This window comes from Motacilla alba, chromosome 4A (genome assembly GCF_015832195.1).
Source record: "Motacilla alba alba isolate MOTALB_02 chromosome 4A, Motacilla_alba_V1.0_pri, whole genome shotgun sequence".
Lineage (NCBI taxonomy): Eukaryota > Metazoa > Chordata > Aves > Passeriformes > Motacillidae > Motacilla > Motacilla alba.
The window spans coordinates 13,011,910-13,029,267 of NC_052045.1; the positions used below are offsets into that span (position 1 = coordinate 13,011,910).

The following is a 17,358-nucleotide window of genomic DNA, read 5'->3' on the forward strand; positions in this document are numbered from 1 at the left end:
TTTAGCCTTATCTGTGAAACCACAGAGTGAAATCAAGCAAACTCATGTTTTATAGCTCCTCTACCCAAAACTACTTTAATTCAACTGAAGCAGAGTTTAAAAATATCTTATTTGAAACCCTCTGATATTAAAGATCTTCAAACGGAAGAAATACAACACGCTCAAATTCATATTGCCTTATGGATGAATGCTGTCCTTCTTGGAAAACACATGGGTCTGAAGAAGATCAAAGGCAAACAACCATGTTGGACTAGACCGGCAGTTCTTGGAGGAGACTGATTTTATGCACATGTGGTCCTGCAGTATGTCCTCCAGAAAGGTCTCACTCAAAGCTCCATCTGTTTGCTTTCTGACCCCCAAAGGGCATTTTGGAACTCAGACAAGTTACCATAGTTATAGCTCACAACACTCTGAACTTTTTCCAGAGGAAAATTTTCCAAAGGAGTGTTAGCGCTGCCCTGACAAAGCATACACGTGTTCTTGGATTGTACAGCAGCAAAGAAGACACAGTTAACCCACAGAAGAACCCAGGGGCAGAACTCAAGCCTTCTGCCTCCCAAGCACATGCCCTGCACAGGGAACTATGAACATGCACTCACAGGGGGAACACAGAGCTAAGTGGTTTTCTGTGCCACTGTGCACACAGGAGGTTGCAGCTCTTCACTATTTAAAACTTCACCAGTTCACTTCATCTTTGGGCTCAGATATAAGATGGGGCAAACCAAGGAACAGGTGCAGCTACTCAACTCTGGCACATAAATCACTCTGTGGCTTGGAAGAATACAAAACAAAAGGTTCTAGAGGATATCTTTTCTACATAAGTTACGTTTAACTCTGCCCCCCCATAAATACAGTTTTAATTGTCTGTTGGGTTTTGTTTCTTTTCTTCCCCTAGCCCACTTAATTCTGTAAGTTTTTGCAGGAATTAAGCTGATAATTTATTTAGCAATGTTACCTCCCTGAGATTTACACTAAAGCATTTATGCTAACAATAACCTCCATGAAATAGGTTGTTACCAGCAGTTAACCAGATTGTCACTTTGCTTTGGGCTGTTAATGGCCTAAGAAACTGGTCTTTGATTGCAGGAACCACTAATTTTGAATGAATTTATTGCAATAATTACTGAGACTCAATGGTTTAATTTGCTGACATGATTGTTAGTTAAAATTATTTTAAATCTAGGGAGAAACACAAAGTGCACTGAAAAACTACAAGCAGAACTGATGGTCTTTTGGCTGCAGGGTTTTAATCTTTTGTGTCTAAAACAGGCCAATTATCAAAGAAGGAGAAGGTTCCCCATCTGCTTTTTTTTTTTTTTTTTTTTTTTTTTTTTCCAGCCTGTTTTTTTTTTAGGGCAGAAAGCAAGCAAGCAAGCAGGCAAGTCATTGCATGAAGAAGGGAGAATTTCCAGCTACTCGCACGTTTCAAGCTGCTTTTCTCTGCCCTTTCTTTATCCACTCCTTGTGGTATGCAGTGGTATCTCTGTCCTGGTAGTGAGACAAAGCCACTGTCTCTCCCAGGAACTTGGCTTTCCTTTGCCTCTCCTCCCCCAGCCCACAATGAAATGCTGCAATTGATGGTGTATCTGACTTTCTGCAGGGGTCACTCCCACATTAGCCTGGACCATACGGCAGCACCTGAATGGAGCTGAAGTCATTGTCATAGATATGAAGGCTGCCTGTGCCATGAAGGAACCCCAACGAATGCTGCTGTGACTACCCAAGGGATTAACTAATATGTATCGCCAAGGAGAGGTGCATCTTCAACTAAAGGTCAAACAAAAGAGAATGGGAAATTTTGAAAAACAAAAATGCAGAAATGCTTGCCTAAGACAGATTTCTAGCATGCCTGCTAAATGGTGGGCATGTCTCACTGGTATGAGTCCAGTTTGACTCACAGTTTGCATCAGCAAATAATTCCCTGTTGCTACAAAAAGCCAAATTCTGGTGAATATTTGGTGAGTCCAGTCTCTGTCTGGACTGGGTCTACCAATCAAATATTCATATTTCAATGGGATTCAGCAGCACATACAATTAATGCTTAAATTAAAATTTCTCTGTCAAGGAACTAAATACAAATAAGTAATCCTCTGCTGCAAGCAGGCAGCTGATCTGACAAAAATTCAGCTTCGCAGAAGTGCTTCAATGTATTCCTGTAAACACACTGAAACACCTATTCCTTCGTTCGCTGCAATGAAGGAATCAGAAATGAGGAAAATACAGTGGCAATAGTTTGAACAGTATACATTAAGTGTCAGGTCAGATTTTGGAAAAGGCATCAGCCTCTGAATATGTGAGGGAAGAAACAAAGAGGTAATTATGGCTTATGCAATGACTACATAATACAAACCTGCTCTCTGGTTGTGCAAATGCCTTTTAAGTTCACAAGTGGCCATTTGAAATTTCTAAACTCAAATTGTACATGCAGTCACAGAAACTTGTGGAAATTAGGCATATAATTGCCCTTATTAGACACGTGACCCTTTAAAGATTAATTGTGCATCTTTGCTTGCTTTATTGAGCCCATATATTTAGGGGAAGATTATAGAGAAATGTATCCAAGTGCCTAAACCACAGCAAGGCAGGCAATGGGAGCTGTGAAAGCACAGGTGTGACCTATCTTTCGCTGACTGCTCTAGACTCCTGAATGCCTCCAAATTTTGGCCCAGACTGTGGTCTTTCTGTCAAAACACTCTTGTACCTTTAAAAAAGCCTAATAAAAATCTCATGTCTGCCTTGGGGAACCTGGCTTATTGACACAGGGATCAAGTTCTAATAGGAGAGACCTAAGTTTCTACTAAGTGACAACATCCACCATGGGACTTAACACCTCCTTAAGGGATGAAGATCATCATCACACCTGTAGCTGACTCACCCTCATTTCTTAAAGTCCTTCTATAGAGAGTTCTAAAAGAAAACTTAGAACTTTTGGGAATAAAACACCAAATAGCAAAGTGTGTCTTTCAACCTTTTACCCCTGAAGTGTTATTTTCCCCCATGGCCTTGAGCACTGGACTTTCTTCTGCCTCCCCTTAAAAATTTACTCAATCTTCTGGGGAACAGAATCACTCTTGACTGCTTAAAAATGAAAATTTAAATTTCTAGGAAATTGTTTTCATACAGTTCATCCAGCTCCCTGATCTTTTGGGAAATACATTGATCCATATTCAGTTGCATGTCTCTGGGAGCTGAAAACCTGAACTGAAAACCTGAATCCAAAATGTATTGCATTTTCTTCAAGCAAACTCAGAAAACACTAGTAACAACAAATCCAGGTCTCACTGAGGTGGAAAAATAGTCAGAAAATTTTGTTTCAAAACTTCAGGCAGATGAGAGAAAAAGCTAGTATATGGAAATAACTATTGCTGGACACAATTATGTTTTAACAGAGAATACCCAAGGGTTGAAAGCTCTGAGGAATCAAATTAACGACCTGGAAAACAAGCTCAAATTAAGAAACATCAGGTTGGGGGTGGATCCTTAGGGCCTGATGGTGACAAGAGTGGAAAGATTTTTTTAATGGATTGTGGAGGTGTTGGGGATGGATAATCTTTGATTCCCTCCGCAATGCATCTCTGCTCATTGTATATCTAGCAACGACAATCAGGCAACACCCATCATGATGTTTATCAAATGTGCAACATGTTACAGATCCCACTGTAACTTTCAACTCATCTTCCTTTTCCAGACTCCAACTCTGATTTTCTCAGTGGCTGAATGAGGGGCTAATTCACAGACTGAAGTTACTTCATATTGACAATAAATAAAATTATGCTCAGCTCTCTTTAAGGATTTGCAAATTAGTGTGCCATTTCATAACTTGTTTTTGAACTTTATCTAAATTCAGCTATATTATCCTCAAATTGTTTTTAGAAGGACGGTATGATTTTGATTCTTTGCTTATCCTAGTGCAAAGCAGAAAGGAGCACCTCATCTCAAAATCATAAAGGTTTTGATTTATCAAATAACAAAAGGGAATAACAAAAGGGAATTGGACTCTTCGAATATTTACAGAATGTTAACCTTGTGACTCTATAATCAGAATCATTATTTATGTGGCACCTGTTTGTTCAAGCATTATAGCCACCTCTGAAAGAATTTCTGAAAGGCACAAACTATTTGATGGTGTGTCTGCTGAGATATAAAGCACATCTGAGACACCTGGGGCGGTGGCCCCGGACATTGCTGTTTACACAGGTAAAACAAAGAGGCAATTTCACTATTTTCTTCAGTAAAACTGGGAACTGTCTCTCATGAAAATGATTTTTAAAAATTAATTCCAGGCAATCAAATAGATCACACTTTGAGCAGGATTCTCTGTCCACAGAGATTAAAGGTAAGAGAGGCAAGAAAGAACACTGAAAGGAGGTTGAAGAGTACACCAGGATTGTGGCAGCATTCTGAAGCCCTGCAGGCCATTAGAAGAAGGCATGAATCTCATCCAAAGCCACATGGATTCTCTTCCTCATGGATGGTAATACCAAGGCTGTGCCACTTATGCTGATGGGCTGTAAAGCCCATCTGACTCTACAGCAAAGATATTTACAGAAAAGTACAGTGAAATCCCTCAGGAATGTGATGTCAAAAATCCACTTACTCTTTAGTGCTGGTTATTCTGTGGTTTGGAATTGGAGAGATACAGGGTGGGAGCAGACAGGAAGCTGGAGGGTCCTCCAGGCGCTGCTTCTTGCTTTCCACAAAGGTGTCCAGGCTTTCCGTCTGCTGTAACAAAAAATGGCAGAGCATAAAAGATCCAGCATTTATGCACAGCTTCACTGGCCATCCAGAGGACCTATGGAATCTCAGTGTACTTCCTGTACAACAGCAGCAGTTAAACTACTGGTCTAAGAGAAGTGAAAGTCACCTGAAATCAGGGCTAAACGTGCTCCAAACACAGGACGTGAAGTTATATAACAAGTGACATAGCAGATAATTAGGAAGCAAAATGTCTTGTGTGCTAAAGTTATCTTCTGTAGTGCACTGGAATTTAATTAATAATTTAGATGCAATGATTTGATAGCACCAAACCTTATTCAAGTAAATAGCTTTTACTCATTGACCTAATAGAAGTTGATGGGAAAACTTCTCTAAGTATTCATCACAGGACTAGGAGTAGAGGACTGAGCTGGGGCAGTCATTAAGAGCAATAGCTCATTTGAAATTTGCTTTGGAAGACTCCCTGATGCATGACTTTTGTGCCTGAACTAGGATGATACAAGCAAAGCTGATTATTGCTCTGTCACTGGAACCTTCATATCAGTCTTCGAGTCCACTAGTAGATGGCTAAAATAAATCTTTTAATAGCATGATTTAGAAACACAAATTAGTCTCTCCCTACCCTGCTTTAACTCTTGGTATATCCTTAAGTCATCCCAATTGGCTTGTTTCCCCTTGGGTAGCAGTGAACCATCACATTACAACATTAGAGGGGCTGATTCAGAGTCCAGCTTATGTTAGCACACGCCCATAGTAAGAGTCTCCATTTTGTTACTTTCTGATTCAAAGTTTCAGTCAAGGAAATGATGAGGCTCCACCTTTCATATAACCCCCCTTATTGTTTTTCTTCCCTGGGAGCCCTCACTTTAGTTGCCAATACTACACTTGTGCTTTAGTCAAGATTCCTTCTCCATGATACAGACACGCCACTAAGCTACCCACTTAGTGGGTTAGCTTAGTAGCTTACCACTAAGCTACTAAGCAAGAATTATTTTTGGTATAATTAATATGCACCCTAGTGTACTTAGAGACACATAAGTATGGACATTTATACATCCCTCTCCCCTTTTTTTTTCTCCTTCCTTCTTGCATCTCTGTGGTGTGCAGCTAGAATATAAAATTGAATAAAAACCTGCTGAGTTTACTCATGTGATTACTTTCACTTAATTCAGCAGGGAAGGAGCCAGTGCAGTGACTCATTTAGGCAGGGCGTAGACCCTGTGTCTGCCTGGCATCGTCTGTCTTTGTCTTGCATTAATTCTCTCTTACCACTGGACTCCTCAAACTTAGGATTTCAAGAAGTCCACCAAAACAGACAGCTGAAGTCATATTCAAAATGATTTATGAAATTTGGGGTATAAAAAAATACGCTCTGATGACTTTTCACAGGCAGACCAGAGTACAAGCACTTCAGCTGGAAAAACTGACTACAAAAATTCATTTAGGATATAAACCCTCAGTTTCTTTTCTGAAAACACATTTAGTTTGAAGTGCAATGTCATATCCCACAAGGTAGGATACCCTTGGGCATAAATAACATAAAACACATGATAAAACATAATGCCTTCAGTCAAAATATATTTGTTTTTTTCAGGTAGCTGTGCAGAGAAAGCAGCTAGTTAAGTAAATTATATTTCTTTGGATCGTATTTGTTCATACCACAAAACAATATAAAAACTAAACTCACCAGGAGCATAAGCAAGCACCATTCCACTGACTTTGATGAAGCCTGTTTAAACCAGTGGTGAAAACACTTTAATTCTGCAGACAATAAACCCCCTCCCTTCCAAACAGAAGTCACATTTTCTGGGTATGGCTGAAACTGTTCTAACACGAACTCATCACTTTCTGCAGATTACAGAACACTGGAAACTAATAGGTGAGTGAGCAAATACAGTGAAAAAATTGTTAGAAAAATCTCAAAAAATACATTGTTTATTGATTTCTTCAGCTGCGGTTTGTTGTAACTAGTTTCTGATGTTAATTTGTAATGCACTTGTAAATGTCAGTCCTTTGTAAAACCAATAAAGCCTCAGTGCTGTGATGCCTCCCCACAGCCCAGCTGCAGGTGCAGTGAGGAATCACTGCCTCTGGTCCTGACCTCCAGGGTGCTCAGAAATGCAAGTGTTTTCCTTTAAACAATGAGAATGACTTACCTTGTGTTTCCTTTTGGATTTTGTGGAGGGTTTTTCAGCTGCTGGGGTAGGAGACTCTCGAGATGGTCGCCTGTGTTTCACATTTGCCTCTCTTGGTTCACTTTTCACAGACGTGGTCTCAAAAGTTTCCTGTCCAGGTATCCTAGAGAGTAAACTAAGGTCTATTTTCACCCACAGAGATTTGAGTTCTTCATATTCTCTCAGTGGGGACAGAAGTTCATTTTGTACGATTGGGATAGGAGAAAAGAGCTGCTCCTCCAGGTCATTGCTGGTCTGGTCAATGGATGTGTTGCTGCCATTGCTGGTTAGGCTACTTACGCTGAGGATGTTACTGCCAGAGTCCTTCACTTTGACACCACTGCCAGACCCAGTGCAGGCTGGCAGCACCTTCGTCTGCAAGCTCTCCTCCTGGTCTGTGTTTGAATCAGAAGTAGATGAATCAGTTTCAATGAACTCCCGGGACTTTGGGACAATTTTGCTGGGGCCTCTGTACTTTTTCTTCTCTGAAGTGAGACCTGTGCTAGTTCGTGGTTCTTTCCTTGGAGCTGTCTTCCCAACTGCTGCTTTAGTTCGAACCTTTGGCTGCTCGGGGGGTTCCTGTGTATCTTTTTCTTTGGGAGTGTTGCTGGTATTATTTGGTTTGGGCCAGTTATACTCTTCTACACTGGAAGTCCTTTCTACCTTTTTGGGTTGCTTTTTCCCAGTAGTCCTTTGTGAAGTTGGCTCATTATGAGCTGGTGACTTCTGCTTGGAGCTTTTTGCCTCTGGGGTTTTCTGGGCAACCCGTGGTTTGGCTTTCTCTCTGATGGGACTAAGGATCGCCCGGTCTTTGGAATCGGTCGGGGGCAGGCTGCTGCTGAGCTTCCCTTTGTTTGGCCCTTCGGCCTGCTGGTTGCTCTGGGCCTGGGAGCTGCTCTCACTGTGAGGCTCATTTTGATTGTTGATGATGGTCTTGTTGTGGGGGTTCACCTTATTCAGCCATTTATCCAGCTGCCATTTGTTTGTTGAGGGGGGTTCAGGCTGCAGATTGAAGGATGACAAGGAACAAATCTCAGACAGAAGCAGTGCTTTTCCCTTTAAAAGAGAACTTTTTTAATGTACCCTTTTATTTCAGTCAACTAGTGGTGACTGCTAGTTTTATGGGAGTATTTATGGAGTATTTATGGTTAATTAGGCTTCCTTATCTGGTTTACAACGTAGCCCTGGAGAAATTTAATACAACTAAAAAGTTTAGCTAGTCCCTGAAGAGATAGTTTTGTCATGTTGCCTTTCCTTAGTCCCAGCTGAATACTGTGTCAATAAAATCTTCTCTAGCTACTGGCAAGAATCTAAATATTTCTTTAAAGCAACTCAAATGTAGGCCCAAAAGATTCTTCCAAGAGTTAGAATGAGTATGTGGGTCATACATGTGAAACAGCAAAGGGAAGTCAACAGCATCAAACAGCACAGAACTCCAATACCCCCCCGAGCAGGGAGGGGGCTTTGCTCCCCTCCACCCTTCCCCCTCTGGGCAGAGCTGAGGGTGGCCTCACCTCTGGCGTGGCACTGCGTGACTCCTCGTTGCACTCGCTGTCACTGGAGCTGCTCTCGCTGTCGGAGTCGGACTCGGAGCTGCTCTCGGACTCGCTGGAGCTGCCGGAGCCGCCGCTGGAATGGGCCAAGCCAGCAGCGTGTGCCACTGGCACTGGCAGGCTGCTGGGGGACAAGATCCTCTCTTAGTGCGCTCCTGGCCTCTTGCAAGTGCTGCCCAGTGAGCCCCATTCACACCAAACGAACGCAGCGTCACCTCCCTCTCCCGCAGTGCAGACCCACGAGAGCTCCAGGGGCTGTGCCACCGTGGAGCCACCAGAGGAGCTGGTTGGGTTCGTGACTCATGAGACACATGGATTATGTTAATAACATTACCATCATCATCACCCTTCAGTAAGAAACACTTCAGTGTCACAAGCCTGAGCTTATTAGACCGATGATTGCAAAAACTAACAATCACACTTAAATAATTCATTAATGGAATCATGGTTTCTTCATTTTTTGCCAGTTCATTTATAATTTATGATCAAAGGAAGGACATCAGGCAACTAATATTGGACAGGACATTTTAAAAATTAATTTTAATGAATACTTTTACACTGCAGTGTACAAAAACTATGTACTTTTGACAAGTCTCCAGGGAGTGCCTGAGAATTTTTTATTTATAGCTTTTTTCCCTCTCATATTTATGATAATGCAGTGAGAAAATAGCATTCATGCTGAAAATAAGCTTCTCTACGAAATCTATTTTTCTGTGTGTTCAACTGTCCTCCAAGATGTATTTATTAGCAGTGCACTGCGTGTCATTGTTTCTCCTCATCATTTGTTTCTAATCTGAGAGGTCAGATGACCCCAGCTTTTAGCACTACAGAATTCTGCCAATCTGAGTATTTATAAACTCATCTTTAATTTCAACTTTTTCGCCAGGGCGATATCCATAAGGTTATATGTCTCTTCAACTGATCTATACAGGGACTTTTTGATGATTGATTTTAAATTTGTGAAGCTGACAAAGCAAAGTGTTTGAAAATTGACACCATTTGCTAGTATGCCTTTATGGATATTCAATACTTCACCTTAATATATGATACACTGAGTGTGTCCCATATTGAGTGATCCAGAGGTGCCTACAAGGTATAATACAGCTTTGCCTCTGTTTCTATTTGCTTTTCTATTTTCCTCCAAGAAGAATTCAACCAAGGCATGAATATGCTTCCCTTCCCTTTTCAAACCATCATGCTCTGTGCATCAAGATGCTCTCTTAAAAAAACGCAGTAACCAAGAAAATGGAAAAGGCAGGGGAAGAAACAAAAAAGGAAAAGCCAGAACAAACTGATGTGTGACCCTGCTCTGCTAGAATCTTTACAAGCATTGCCATTGGCTTCCGTGACAATAATAGATGGACTTTAATTTTCTTCTTACACTGAGCTACTTTCTCTCCCTCCTTGTTGGTAAAACCTATCGCTTACACCGCGGTTGGTAACAAAACTGTCTCTTTGAGCCTGGCAATGGCCCTGCAGTGCCCATTGACAAAACAGCTTGGTGCTTTAGGGTGCATTAATGAAACAAAATTACTCACTTGGGTAATTGCTACAGATCACTAACTTTGTTGCTCATTAAGTCCATACACTTTTTATTTTTTTAAATTCTTTTAGTGGGGGCTCCTTACTCAACTGACTCAAGTAGAGCTACTTGGAAAATTTCAACTGGACATAAAAGGCAATTTAAAGAACAGATGATGAAAACATACAGACGTTTCTGAAAGTATTATGGAAAACCAACCACTGCTGAATTAAAATGGATCTTACATTTTGTATTTAATAAAATTTATTTCTTTTTTATTTCTTCCTTTATCCCTCCTTTTCAGTGAAGCTCAAGAAAGTACAAGAAAACACATTTTTCAAGCAATTTTTTACAGTAAACAAGGAAACAGAAAAGTGGAGAAAAAGAAAATGTGTTTGTAGGGGTGTTTGTCTTTCTCATCAATATCTAGTAATTTTGGTCTTATATTTTTTACTTGGAAAACACTAATAGTAGATGAAAACTGAGCTTTCATATTTCATTGCAAATGTTTCCAGGAAGAATAAAATAGAAAACACCACAAGGATTCCCAGACTGAGGAGGCAAACATAGCAATTCCATTCTATAATGCCAGAATGAAGCACCAGCCTTGAAAAAAAAGTGTTATTTATATGGAATCATCAGAAGACTGAAGTTTTAATATAAAACCAACTTTCCCCCTAAATCTGAGAGCTTCTCTGGAGTGGTTTGTACCTGGGCAACCTCCACACAGAGGGGTGTGGGGCGGCTGCACACAGCTGTGCACATCTGCCTAAGGACATGCTCTGCTCTCATTAAGACAACTGATATAAGGAGTGAAACCTCTTATCTTAGATCAAGGAAGGGAAAGGCAGAGCCCCAGCCAGACCTTTCCCACCTCTAAACACAACTTACCTCTCAGCACTCTGGGACTAACATTGCAGCTGGGATGTGCTCACAAAACAACAGGAGTCATTCTGGAGCAGACTGCAACTGTCTGATAAAGAACTCAAAGAGCAGGAATAAAACCATGGAGATAGATAGCAGCTCCAACCTGGCCTTATTTTCTTCCTTTCTGCACACCAGCCTCCCTCAGAAAAAGCTACCATGTGCCAAACATTACTGAGTAACACAGCTCAGCAAGCATGCAGGAACCAGACAGGCTCAAAATAATGTTTTTCATACAAAACACAATGAGGTCATATTTTTCTTTCATCTGGGATAATAAAATTATGCCTTGGCTACACCAGGCAGTTTCATGCTGAAGACATCATTGCTGATCCTCATTACCAAAGGAGAAGCATTCATTTTCATCATGTAGTTTGGGTTGAGAGCAATTGTATATGCTTTGCAAAACAATCAGATAAGACCCAAAATGCCCTTCCTAGCATCTCACCATACTAAAGATAGATCTAGTACATAGCTACAAGCACCATCAATGTTTTACAATGCAGTTCAGCAGAGAAGAAAAAGGTATACATATATTTCACAAACAAACAAACAAAAGCATAAAAGTACGTAAAAATGAATCTTTGCTTCCAATAAAATAAGTTTAGAAGATATTCTGGATTGCCTTTTGTGATTTTTTTTCCTTAAATAAAATGCATCTCTTAGTTCAAATACGTGGTTTGCACTCTTTCCAGAGATTTCTGCAGATATAAAGTTCAATCATGTTTTGAAAGATGTTGGGCTAGATTCTGCCATTCAAGCAGCTGTTACACAAATAAACTGGGCTTCCTCACATAGGTTTCAACTGCATGAACTGGGGGTTGCCCGTTGAAGAGGCTTTCAAAGCAAGCTTTGTTATGTTGCTAAGATCCAGACAAGGAATGCCAGTCCAGACAAGGTTTAAAATGTATTTAAAGCATTTTATCATCAGACACAAGTCCTCAAAGTGACTAAAGGGGGCAGGAAGGACTGGTATTTGAAACTATTGAATTTTTATTTCCCAGCAGGAGATGAGCACTCATATTGTTCCTCAGTGTTTGGGTGGACAATGTTTTTATATCATGTGAACTGAAAAAAAAATTAATAAAAACAATGCTGCACAATGGAACACAGCATTGTTTGGGTAAATAACACTTAGAAGAAAGCCAGTTCATTATTATCACTTGAGATTGGAGGCCCCTACTGAGACCAGTGACCCGCTGTGCTGGATCTGTGTAAATACATGATGAGGCACAGTCCTTGGGCCAAAGAGCTTGCAGTGCAAACACACAAAGCAAACAGCAGAGGTATTACAGTCATCTTCATACTCAGTGTGGGCCTGTCACATTCTCTAAGTGCTAGGCCTCTCTGCAGTTAATAGAAACATCAGTTTTGCCCTCCTTTTAAGTTTGTTCTCATTTTGCAAGCCCTGTGCTCAGCACTTGAGCTGAGTCCTGCAGGGCAGCCAGACGTGCTCTGCCCTGACCCAGAGCCCCAACCAGGCTGGGAGCAAAGATGTGAAATGACTTGGCAGGGAGAGCCCCGTGACTCAGGCCACATGGCTCAGTGGCTGCTCACCCCTCTCCTGAGGAGCTCCTCCTGTGCCGTGGGGATGAGAGCCCTGGAGTGACACCCACACTCAGGCAGAAGGGGAGCCAGGCCTCTGTCCCTTGCTAAGGTCACCATGAGCATGTCTCCAGCTGCCTGAGACTGGTAAGCTGGGGCCTGTTCTGACAGAGGAGACCTGCACATCTGGAAGCCAGCTGGAAGGAAGCTCTTCTGCAGCACCTTCACCCATCCCCATCTCCCTTCTTGCAGTGCAAGCATTTCCCGAGTCCCTGATAACTGTGCACATCATGGCCACAAAGTATGAGAGGAGAAATGCCTTGAAGGAGAGGACAAACACCAGTACCATCAGTACCTGGAGTATTTTTCAGCTCTTGTTGAGCTCTTGCAAGCTGAGACTTGCAGGTGTGTGGCTGCTGGTGGATCCTGGTGAGGAGCTGCACTGACCTCATCACACACCAACCATCCTTCTTTCTCTGCAGTTCACTGGTACAGGTGATCTGCCCAAATCACCCTGAAGTTTGTTTGTTTTTTAATTCATGGGTTATTTTTCAAAAGCCAATTAAAGCAGACATGGCATTATTATGTGGCTGGATCATTATGCTGCATAGAGAACCAAAGGCCTGATATGTGGCTTATGCTTTTTTGTTCTTGTTGACATCTGGACCATTATATTGTTTTCAACATATAATTTACTCTACTGTTGTTATAAATGATCTTCAAAATTAAACCTGGTAGCTACAACAAAGATAATGTGAAATACTCCAACTCATTAACATCTAATAAGAAAAATAATAAAGTCTTAATCTTGTAAATACAGATCTTAAAAAAAAGGCATAATTCTGACTACAGCAGTAAACCTCATCAAGGAACAAAACCTCCTAACAAGTCCTTAGCTATCTCCCTGAACCTTTTCCCAATTAGATGTAGTCATGTTAATTGCTGTGAGGAGAATTTGGCAAATAGATGGTGCTCTCCAACAATAGGTTTATTCATTCTAACCCTTCCTTTTTAGGGTAATGATGAATAGGCCACTTGTTCCACTGTTCTACTCAGAAATCAAAATGTAAACTTAGAGAAAGCAGAGCATTGCTGGACAGTGGGAAATTGTAGATGAGAACTGACCAGTGAGTCAACAGTACATCCATGCTGGCAACGTATTTCCATTAGAAGCAGCACTCTACAAAGGCTGCTTTACTGCACAAGCCTATATTTAGGGAAAATTCAACCAATGAAATCTGGAAATGGCAAGGTCTATGCTGGAAAACTGACTCCAGACTTGACAGAGTAGTTGATCTTCCTGTTGAGGCCTGCACTGGGACTGAGATGAATTTTGCTTTTTGTCTGAGAAGAAAATACGTCTGTGCATCAGTTCCTGATGATTAAAACAGAGGCTATGTGGCCTATCCTTAACCTGGATTGTCTATTTAAAATGCAAATTCCTGAGAACAAAGAGTCTGATTGCACAGGGCACTGAAAATTGGGTGCCCAGCTCTGATCAAGACTTTAGTGCACTCAACTACACTGCAGCATCTACCAGAGCAGACAGCAACACTTCTCTTATTTGGATACTACTGTTGTCCCACTCCCTACATTTTATTTGAAGAGACAGAGGAAAAAACCCTCTGGAGTTGTTAAGAAGCCAGCCCAATCTCTCCTTTGGATCTATTTCTACAGAAAAACTGCAAACCTGATGGGCATTACTTGGAGTTGCTGGACTCACTGAATTCTGCATAAAAAAGGCTGTTTCATTATTCCAGCAGATAATAGTAGTGCAGCACCTAACAGATTAATATTTAGTGTCAGAATTTAATACCATAACTGTTCAATAACAAAGTTTTATTTCTCTTCTATTCTTACACCATTATCAGGAAGTAATATTCTTTTCTAATTTGTAAAGGAGCTGCAATTTTCGTTTTTTAAATGAATTGTTCATATTTTTATCTTCAAACTTATATATGCCTGCCATTAGATTGCTTTTTAAAGAAAAAGATTGCTCTGGATGATTTGTTCACTGCCTTTCCATTGGTTAGTATTAAATTATTTAACATCAGGCTGGTAGATTCAAATCTAAACTTTCAAAGACTGGGTTGACACAGGAACTAAAAACTTGTATCAAGGCTTTTAAAATATTAATCAGCACCCAGGTCAATGAAATGAAATAAGGTGTGGAAATTGTTGCTTCAGCTAACATTAGCATGTGTAGTAAGACATCACTTATGATGGCTCTCTCATTTCAAAACACATGGAAAGGGAAAACCTCTCTAATATGTTATTCAGGATGTGGCAGCTGATCTGCCTGTATCAATCCTGAGCACTGTAATGCAAGTAGGAGCTCTGATTTATTTTGAGGGGGAGGGTAATTTACAAGATGTTGTATGTAAAAAGCCACAGCCTCATTTTACTGTGTTCAAAAGTAACTGTTTTAATCAAAGACTGTTTATAAGAAGGTTGATAGAGTTACTGAAACAGATTTTTTTCATATACATATAACCCTTTTATACTTCCAGCTTTAAAGACCATAAAAAAGGATAGTAAAGATGAAAGAAATAAAAAGAATGACAGAGCTAACTCCTATGAGCCACAATCTATGTCAAAGCAGAACTAAAGTGATTGACAGCTTGCATTAGTAATGAATAGAGTGGGGAAAAGCTGCCAAGAATCCGTAACAAGGTCAAAGCCTTCCAATAAAGAATTACATTAGCCACAAATCCTAGGTGGAACTGTGTATATACATCTGCAATGTGACTTTAACCATGGCACTGTTTCTACTGTCCTATTCTAACTCTTTTCCAGTTTTTCTTTCTGGGCTTCAGTAAATTCTAACTCCATCACACCTGTGATAAAGAACAGGTGTAATGTATCAACTTAAGACATTATAAAAATACAAACAGAAGAGGAGGAATTTTAATGTTACATTTCTGAGGGTGCACATAAAAACTTTCTGAACTATTGGTATGGTAATCACTCTCCTTCCAGTATCACAGCACTGTTATACACACTTGATGTGGAAGAGAAGGGTATTTTGCATATTAAAAGCAATATTGTATCCATGATTCGTGCATGCATCATTCTGCTCACCTCAGAGTTTAGAAACAATTTTATGAGCATGATATTATTCAGGGAATGCAATGTATGTAGGCTTTTTGATGTACAATATTTTAGTGAATACATTCAAGTGTCAGAGAGCATTATTTGTACTGTGCCCTGATGTGCTACTATTTGCCTGGCACCTGGAAGAACAAGAATACTCTCTCTTACTGTGAGACTCCAAAGGGTCTCATTTGATAAAAATGGAACCACTTTATTATATCAATATTGCTCCACTGAATCAAGCTAGATATGAGGATTGATACATAGAAATGTCTTTATTTTCCGCAAAGGAAATCCTGGAATACTGCATTTTTCAGTACACTTTGCAAATCTTCTATGGAAGTGCAGAAGCACATATACACCCCTCTACAGTTCACAATTTCAAGTGAACATAAAATGTTTTTTAAGGAGTCAGTTATTTACACTTCCATTTTATTTACTACAGCAGAAAGTCCAAGTGTGGTCACAAAAAAAACTATTCAAAGTGAACCTCTAAAAGCAAAGTGTTGTCTTTTTTCTCATTCATGTATGGCAGAAATTTAGGCACGTACTGTTCTAAATGAGCTACCCTTCTCATTCTAACTCAGTTCTGCTTCAGTTCTAACTGAAAACAGAATCCAGCTTGCAAAGTCCAGTGGGAAGAGAACTGTGGGCTCTGGGACCAAATCACACTGGTGCAGATGGATCTACATGACACCTCCAACTCCTCAACATTTCCAGTCTCATCTGTTATCTGAGGAAAGCTAATTTTACTATGCTGAGCAACCAAGCAGTAAGAAAACATTAGAAAGTTGGAGGGTTTTTTTTCCTCTTTCCATGTAAAACAACACCTCTGAGCTTGAAAAGGTGCCAAAAGGCATATCCTGATTTTCCATAGCTTCATGACACACTCACGGTCCCTTACACCGCAGCACTGAACAAGAGTCCCAACATGAGCTCTTGAAACCATGGGAGGATTTCCTCTCCAGGGGAATCCATCGGGAGCAGATCAGCAGTAAAACTGGTTTTACTGACCAGAGCAAAGGGAAGGAATTGGGAGCAAAAGCCAGAGGAGGGAAAAAAGCCTGTTGCAGGATGCTAAAGCTGTCCTTATTTAGAAAGGACCCAAGATGGCTCCAAGTGTAGTTATCAGGAGCACGATGAGTAAAAAAACCAATAGAGAATACAGAAGGGGGCAGAGATAAAAACTGAATATAATCAGAACAAATTGGGTAATATTCTACTAGATGAGCTTCAGCTGGTCACAAACTGGTAGCAATCCCCATGCATTACGCACTGTAGAAAGAATGAAACAGCAAGATTGGTGCTACAGGCATGGCTGGTCATAGGCAGGTACTCAAATGACTAAGGCATAAATAATCCACCTCTGAGGAGATGACTGCTGCACCTTTGTAAAGAGGGACAGCCCCAAGGTTATAGAACCAGTCCCCCACTTCAGAATACAGGTTCAAATCCTGGGTCTCCCTGGGATCCAACGGGCAAAATAATTGAATTCCTGGCACTTTCCCCTGTTATAAATACATATAGTATTGTGAGACTCCAAGCATATTTACATTCATCAGGTTGAATTTGTAATAACAGGGACCACAGAAGTACACAGGCACTCATGAAAACCACAAGTAGACACTTTGTTTCACTGCTACTGCCATAACAGTAAAAAGGAATCATCATTATTAATAATGGGCAATTACTCTGAAATAGTTTTTAAAGAAGTATTCCTAAAGGAACATGATGAATTTATGGCACACCACCAGAGCCTTTCATGGATATAAAGATGTACTTCAGCACACATGACTTGTTTTTTGAACAAGGAAAAAGCTGTCTTGTAAAA

The 17,358-nt window shown here is 40.5% G+C and overlaps 1 protein-coding gene across 6 annotated transcripts in view; it reads right to left on the reverse strand.

The window, feature by feature from the left end:
- The window catches only part of AFF2 (AF4/FMR2 family member 2), a 334,300-nt gene that overhangs the window by 32,801 nt on the left and 284,141 nt on the right, over positions 1-17,358 (reverse strand). For 4 of the 6 annotated variants that reach the window (XM_038164532.1, XM_038164526.1, XM_038164531.1 and 1 more), the window contains exons 10-12: positions 8,405-8,567; positions 6,873-7,892; positions 4,598-4,722 (exon numbers count right to left, since the gene is read on the reverse strand). In XM_038164532.1, coding sequence (XP_038020460.1) covers positions 4,598-4,722; positions 6,873-7,892; positions 8,405-8,567 — 1,308 coding nt within the window. The remainder of the gene's footprint in view (positions 1-4,597; positions 4,723-6,872; positions 7,893-8,404; positions 8,568-17,358) is intronic. The other 2 variants (XM_038164527.1, XM_038164528.1) reach the window with 2 other exon arrangements.